Source organism: Brassica oleracea, chromosome C6 (assembly GCF_000695525.1).
Source record: "Brassica oleracea var. oleracea cultivar TO1000 chromosome C6, BOL, whole genome shotgun sequence".
NCBI lineage: Eukaryota > Viridiplantae > Streptophyta > Magnoliopsida > Brassicales > Brassicaceae > Brassica > Brassica oleracea.
In genome coordinates, this window is record NC_027753.1 from 13,107,777 (window position 1) to 13,115,515 (window position 7,739).

Genomic DNA, 7,739 nt, shown 5'->3' on the forward strand with positions numbered 1-7,739 from the left:
GGCGTGAGATCACTTGTTTTGGACACTGATCCATTCAGTCCAAAGGTGGACGATAAAGAAATCCATTTATTCCTGAGATGGACGATGCAGAAGTCTTGTTTTAGACACTGATCTGATTGGTCCATAAGAAGGACGATGAAGAAACCTTTGATTTTGGTTTATTTTATACTAACCAGCCCAAAGAGGGGTTATTTGGTTTTGTTGATTTGTTTTCAGACAGGTTATGCTTTACACATGGTGGTACACGCATATCACAGCAACATCATCCAAGATTTCGTGTGTGTGTATTTGAAGTCGATGACTGAATATGTTCGATCAGATTGTGGCATGGCCGATGGTAAAGAAGAACCAACTATCATGTTCGAGGACGAAGCATATTATGCCCAAGATCTTCATCACCCACAGATTGCAGAAAATTGGAGAGGTCCAAGGGACCTTCATTAATGTCCAAATCAGGGGGAGTAATGTGTGTTGTTACTCTTTTTCCTTCACCATGGTTTTGTCTCAATTGAGTTTTCCTCGTAAGGTTTTAATGAGACAACATTAAAGCACATTACAAGCTCTAAATGGTTATGGCATCCAAAGGAGAGTGTTATGAACCAGATTGTGGATGACTCATAACCAAAAAATTATGATTTGTAATCTTTATCATTTATAGTTGACGGTGTAATCTCCTATATAAGAAAACCCTATGTTATGAATAAATATAGACTTTTCCATTACTTTTATAGCAGAAATGAATTTATTAAGAATTGAGAGAAAACACTGAAAGAACCATCAGAGCAAAACTCAAATTAAAAATAAATTCCACTAGAACTCCATATTTCTTCTAGAGAATCTTTAAATTGTTCCAGAAAAACTAAAAAAAATTCTTTAACTAGAAACCGATAAATAAGGGAAACCATTGGCCACCAAAATGTTTAAAAATACAAGCATTTGACCCAAAAAAGGTACATGCATTGGTCAACAAATCACGATTGCCTACAATACGAGTTGGTCCTTGCGATAACATTTTGTTTGTTTGTTGAACAAGTCCTTGCGACGATGACCAAGATTAGTAGATGTAAGGATGCAATTAAGAACTTGGAGTAAGACAACAAAACAGAGGCAATAATTCTCATAAATACCATTGAATAAAACCCCAATAATAAAATGAACGCACTAACTGTTCCTTTATTATTTTCTTTTGTCAAAAGATGTAGGGTACGAACTCCTTGGTAATATACTTCAGATGTTTAACTCCTTATGTAAACCAATGACCTAGAATTAAAAATCCAGTGATGCTAATGTTACTGTAATTTATCTTGTGTGACATATGTCTTTTAACTTCCCGAGCAAGTTATTACCGAATGTAAAGCTTGGCTTGACGGGAAACCTCTTAGAAATTCAATTTAGGAAGAGCATATTGTCAAGCTCGATATCAACAACAGTGGAAATGTATGATGTGTTAAACGAGTAGAAAGCTCTATATTTTCCAGTAACATGCAGGATTTACATAAACTCTTATATTCATCCCTGAATTCTGTACAAGTATCATTTTGCCTTATACAATTCGAATCCGTTATTTGATTGCATCCCGAAAGAACCCATCAAAACCCCCAAAACTCATAGCGTCTATTTAGGATTTGGATTTCACAGCTCCGCCACATAGATACAACCTGTCGGATCTCGATCAATTTGTCTTCATCAATTAGGACCCCAACAGCTCAAGTACATGACGGTCCTGAGAGACTCCTCAGCTTGCTTTGCCTTTTCACCTTCCTTACAGGAGGCACGGGGGATGGTGGACGAAGAAGAGAACCTGTTCACCTGAGCAGCGGATCTCACGTTGTTTCGGATACGTTGATTCACAGATCGGATCATGTAATTCCACCGGCATAGTCCCAACTGGTCTTTCGAGGCCTCCACGGCTCCGATGGTTGCTGCCACTAACCATGCTTTGCTTCTTGAACTCATCTTTTCTCTTTCTTTCTTTTTTTTTAATTGGAGAAATAAGAGAAACTCTTGCTTTGTTTTTTGTTTGTAAAAAGGAGAATTGATTTGTGAAAGTTGTTGATGAAAGAAGATGAGCTTCCATGAGTTCTATTTATATAATAGATAGAACTAGAGGATCAGAGTTTTAGCCGCTTGTTAGTGTGCAAAACCAGACGCTGTCTCCCCTTGGTTTTCCTAAGTTTTTGTCTTGTTGGTTTGGTGAACTGTGCCCCCACCTGTTGAAAAAATTGGATAAGGACTAATATTGTATTCTAATTTCTAAGAGATCCGGGATGGCCGCAAGTGCAGGTAGGCGCAATAGGTTTTGCTTACTATATTGGCATTCGTGCCCATATAAACAAAAAGTTTGTAATATCTCCTCGACTCCTTCGATTGATTCTCTTTTTTAGGCTAATCCTTCGTTGGTTTGTAAATATCAGGTTTTTGTAAAGTTCAAAAAAAAATATATCAGGTTTTTGTTATTTTTTTTATAGGTCATGTCTTTAATTAATATCAACCCTTATTTATTGCATTAACTTTGCGTTTTCGGATTATAAACACCAGCCATTGTATTTTCAGCTTATTGGATTACAAACAGTAGCATATATCTGAAGAAATCTAAACATCAACAAAGTTGTTACACTACAGAATTGTTTTATAAATAGGGTGAATTTGCGAAATATCTAAGTTTGATAGATTAATTAGGTGCAGGGAAATGATTTTGACATAATTAAGAGACTAACAAATGTGTTTCCTTTCATCCGGTTATAACTCTGTCGCCAACAAGTATACGGTGAAGGAAAGAAGGTAAGTACACGTAAGCTTAGATAGGTAAGGCCATGATTTACCGCGTACTGTGCAGATCTCAGGGTATTAAATCGACCATGTCACACACGTTTCTAACTGCATAAGGTTTACTGTATTATGTAAATATGTGGAGGATAGTAGAACAGCGACATCTTGATATATGGTGTAGTCCTTTATTTTGTTACAGTCTGTCTATTTGTGTAAAAAGTAAGAAAATACAGTGAAGAAGGTGAATGCAGTTACAGAGTTAATGCTCTGACTTTCGATAAGGTAAGCTTAAGTTAACTCCGCTTACAACCTCGATTGTACATTTATTATACCTTTTGATTTACCTACTAAAGATGGAATGGAATTACCGTTATAGATCTGAAATATTATTCTGTTTACTATGGTAATTTTGCAGATGAATGAGCCAGATAAAGTCTTGATTGTACATGTGACGTGGGTCCGTGATGCAGATAATCGGTGGATATTTGAACCTGACATAGTGTGTGCAGCTGAGCATTTCATCCAACTTAATGTGGAGATGACAATGACCGAGCTACTAACTGCAGTCAAAGAATGTCTAGACATAACATCCAAAGATATCTCCATCAAACTCTCCTATCAATACCCGGAGTGGATTGCAATGGGTGATGGAGAGTTGGATACGCCTCAGTACATAACAGACGATACCGAAGTAGGTGTCTTCATCCGGATGAGGCGCACCATTGAAGAAGTTGATCTTTATGTCTCCATCATTCGCCATTCACCTAGTGGGAAAGAACCTCATCTACCACGCCAACGTAATGTGCGTATAGGGGGAGAGGATGGAGGTGAAAACTGTATTGATGAGGAGGAGTGGCATGATTTTTCACTCTCGGAAACTCCATTGACTATTCCACCAACACAGAAGCATGTAGGTGGGAAAGAACAGGAGGTGCAGGAGTGTTCCATACAGAGGCCTAGAAATGGTATGCATCGGCGACAGACTATACTACATGGTATGCGTGGAATAGAAATCAGGGAACCTACAGAGAATAGGCGACTTGCTATGGCGGAGACAGAAGCAAGACAGAAGGGAAAGAACAAACGCCCCTTAGAGGATGAAACTGATTCAGACAGTGACTCCGATGAAGCAATGGTCGTCCTTGTGCTTCGTACAAGTATTCTCGAGTCAGTAAATGCATCTAGACCTGTAGCTCGGCGTCTAGTGTTCGGAATACCAGGAATTCCCAACCCAAAGGAGGGAGATGGTAGTTCTAGTTCTAGTACAGAGGCTTCCCTTGAGGTAGCTGACGAATTTGGTCAACACTGGGGAAAATTTGATGAAGCACTCCACGAGATACTAAACGACCCATATACTCCAGCTCTATTTGGAAAGGATGCCCCACCAGTTTTCAACGATCGCCGGGGGACATGTATAACAAGAAACAATGTGCCACTACGTAACTATTTGAATTTGTCGAGATTAATACTTACCATACTATATCATATACTAATTACTTGTTATTGACAAAATGTAAATTTGTAGGTGTGGATACTGCCCTTGCTGACATACAGTACGAGTGGGATGATATTTACGTTGGCCGTGTCTTCAAATCCAAAACTGACTGCAAAATCAAACTAGCCATTCATGCCATGAATAGGAAGTTCCATTTCAGGACACCCCGCTCGAGTCCGGCAATGCTACTTGCCCAATGCGTGGGCATTGGATGCCCGTGGCGCGTGTATGCGGTTCTGCTGGATGCTAGTGGGAACATTCAAGTTCGTCAAGCAAATCTTATTCACTCATGCACCGTCGATGAGCGCCACAACTACCATAACCTGGCAACCACTCAGGTTATAGGCGAGATAATGCAATCAAGGTTTGTTGGAATTAAGTGTGGCCCAACTGCAGCAGCAATTAGGAAAATGCTGTTGGATGAGTTTCATGTGAATGTATCGTACTGGAAAGCTTGGAGAGCTAGAGAGCTTGCAATGGACCATGCGATGGGTACAATGGTAGGAAGGTACTCACTTATCCCCGCCTACTTAGCTCTCCTTCAGTCGTCAAATGAAGGAATGGCCTGCTTCTTGGAGAGTACGGATGTCGAAGATGGGGGAACAAGATTTAAGTATTGTTTTGTTGCATATGGGGCATCAATCTCAGGTTATCAGTCCATGCGTTAAGTGGTTGTTGTCGATGAGACGTCATTGAAAGGGAAGTTAGGTGGCTGCCTACTTACAGCGTCTGCACAAGACTGAAATTTCCAAGTATTTCCTCTAGCTTTTGCGGTGGTTGATAGTGAAAACGACGATGCTTGGGAATGGTTTTTCCCGAAATTACAAACTTTTGTTTACGATGTACCGGGCTTGGTTTTCATATCAGATCGACATGCCAGTATTTATAGTGGGCTTAGAAATGTACCTCCTGTACTGTACTATTTAAATTCGACTGTTAATAGTCTAACGCTTGCGGGCTCATTTTATTCATACAGTATGGTAATAATTGGAGTTTTATGTTTCTGACAACCAGGTTTATCATCACGCTCATCACGTTGCATGTGTAGTCCATCTTTGGCGAAACATAAAGGCAACATTTAAAAAAAGCACGCTCGCAAACCTTATGTCTGCGGCTGCACGGGCATTCACGGTTACCGAGTTTAATCAGAAGTTTATTGAGACCCAGAAAATAAACCCTGCATGTGCTGCATATTTGGTTGACATAGGTATGTCTACCAATTCTCGAATATAGTACAATTATTAAAACATAATAACTCATACCATACTATATCTTCTTCAGGTTCTGACCACTGGACTAGAGCTCATTTCAAAGGCCAGCGGTTCAAAGGCCAGCGGTACAACATGATGGACTCAAACATTGCTGAAACTTGGAAAGGTGTCATTAAGGAAGCAAGAGAATATCCACTTATCACTATGTTTGAATACATACGCATGACCGTTATGGGCTGGCTAGCATTGCGTAGAGCAAAAGCAAACCGAGAGCAAGGAACCCTCACACCAAATGCCCGGAAATTGGTTGAGGAGAACTATGAACTATCAACTGGTTTGTCAGTACGTGATATTGGGGAGTTGGAGTTTCAAGTGCAGGGCAATGCGGGAGAGTGCTTCACCGTTTTATTGGGACCTGGCAGCTGCAGTTGTATGAAATACAAATCGATTGGCATACCATGTATTCATGCTCTAGCTGCTGCAACAAGGATTGACTTCCCTTCTGATGCTTTGGTGGCGCCACCATACTATGTGACAACTTGGAGACAAGGATTTGCAGGAAAAATTTACCCAGTCCCATCAGTCGGAGGGATAGAAATAGGGAGTGGTACTCCAAATGACCTTCTCCCACCGGCGGTGCGGCGCCCACCTGGCCGTCCAAGGAAAGTCCGCATTCTCTCCCATGGGGAGTATAAGGTACATCTTTCCTTTTGATGGATACATGAGAGTAAGGGGAGACAAACTTGGATATGTGATGACGATGATAATGAATAGAGTATTCAACATACATTAGCGAACACTTGATGCTAAATGACATATAGTAGATTACATGTAAATGGTATATAGACGGGTTGATATGGTATGGTATATTAGATATGAATTTTTGATGTTTCTTTGTCAATGACATTAGTATTGTCCTAATGTTGCAGAAAGGAGGCACCTCATCCTCTAGGAAATGCAAACGTTGTGGCCATTCAGGTCACAACAAGGCGTCCTGCCGTAACCCTATATAAAAAGTACGTGACTATGGAGAAGGCATATGAAGGCAGTTCGAAGCTTCTTTTTGGGAACTGGGTGAATAAGCGAAAGCCTTTGCCGTCTACGGACTGGCCCTCTAAACGAAGTATAATGGGTAAGCGAAGCAAATTTTAACTAAATACACGAATAAATGCAAAGCTGTCATATATCGATGTATTTAGGATGTAAATAGTATGCTATATAAACCCTATGTGAAGCACAAAGTATGTGCAAGTTGTACGGAACACCCGCCGACCTTTTGATGTGAATATAATGATGCCTTTCTCCACTAAATATTTCAAAATGACAACATTGTAGAGACAATCGTACTGGCCTCCGCGAGTATACAATGTATTACTATACTATTCATATTAAATAGTATGGTAATTATAAATGTTAGAAGTACGCTATTGGGAAGGCGCAACCTATTACAAAATCACGAACCTAGTCATAGATAAAGAATTAAACCCTAATATGGATAGCTAAACACTAATATTGAAATGTGAACCCACTCCCCGTACATTGTACCGTTGGGTTGGTTAATCAGGACGACGCTGAGTAGAATGGATTACTTAAATGCTTTGTTAATTTTGTACAACCGGGTGAAAACACTGGTAATGCTAAAAGGAAACCCCATATAGTGAAACTAAACCCTACAACTCTAGTTAAATCATAAACCAAAGAGAAATTATTAATACACATCCCAGCCGGTGAAGCCCGCAAGTATAGCGCGATATACTATTCTATGTAACATATATAGTATGGATGTTGTAAAGGGTTGAAATATGCTGGGTTCATATGCATAACTAAACCCTAATATGGATAACTAAACCCTAATATGGATATGTGAACCCAGATGCCCAACATAATAAATATGGAAATAATTAACCCACATCGTAGAAGAAAAACAAGTGTCCCTCATTAAACCCTAATATGGATAACTAAACACTAATATGGATTTGTGAACACACATAAATCACATCCTAGAAGAAAACCAATGTCCTTCATTAAACCCTAATATGGAAAACTAAACCCTAATATGGATAACTAAACCCTAATATGGATATGTGAACCCACATACACGACATAATAACTATGGAAATAGTTAACCCACGTCCTAGAAGAAAACAAGTGTCATTCAGTCAATACTATACTATTTAACGGAGATAGAATAGTTTCACATACTATGGACAACTAAATCCTAATATGGATAAGTAAACCCTAATATGGAGATGTGAACCCACATA

The 7,739-nt window shown here is 39.5% G+C and overlaps 2 protein-coding genes across 2 annotated transcripts; one reads left to right on the forward strand and one right to left on the reverse strand.

Annotated features, from left to right (window-relative positions):
• Nucleotides 1-1,534: 1,534 nt before the first annotated feature.
• Nucleotides 1,535-2,032, reverse strand: LOC106299628. The gene has a single exon (XM_013735687.1). It carries the CDS (start codon nt 1,954-1,956, stop codon nt 1,687-1,689), a length of 270 nt encoding a protein of 89 aa, XP_013591141.1. The 5' UTR covers nt 1,957-2,032; the 3' UTR covers nt 1,535-1,686.
• Nucleotides 2,033-5,368: 3,336 nt separating this feature from the next.
• LOC106297521 lies at nt 5,369-6,488 on the forward strand. Its single transcript, XM_013733747.1, has 3 exons — nt 5,369-5,471; nt 5,546-6,171; nt 6,405-6,488. Exons 1-3 carry the CDS (start codon nt 5,369-5,371, stop codon nt 6,486-6,488), a joined length of 813 nt encoding a protein of 270 aa, XP_013589201.1.
• Nucleotides 6,489-7,739: the final 1,251 nt, after the last annotated feature.

What these genes read in the sequence shown, in the direction of transcription:
- LOC106299628 (XM_013735687.1), bottom strand. Translation starts at nt 1,956, where the DNA reads ATGAGTTCAAGAAGCAAAGCATGGTTAGTGGCAGCAACCATCGGAGCC.
- LOC106297521 (XM_013733747.1), top strand. Translation starts at nt 5,369, where the DNA reads ATGTCTGCGGCTGCACGGGCATTCACGGTTACCGAGTTTAATCAGAAG. An exon ending in TGCATATTTGGTTGACATAG is followed by an intron (nt 5,472 to 5,545) that starts GTATGTCTACCA and finishes TATCTTCTTCAG; the next exon opens with GTTCTGACCACTGGACTAGA. An exon ending in TCTCCCATGGGGAGTATAAG is followed by an intron (nt 6,172 to 6,404) that starts GTACATCTTTCC and finishes CTAATGTTGCAG; the next exon opens with AAAGGAGGCACCTCATCCTC.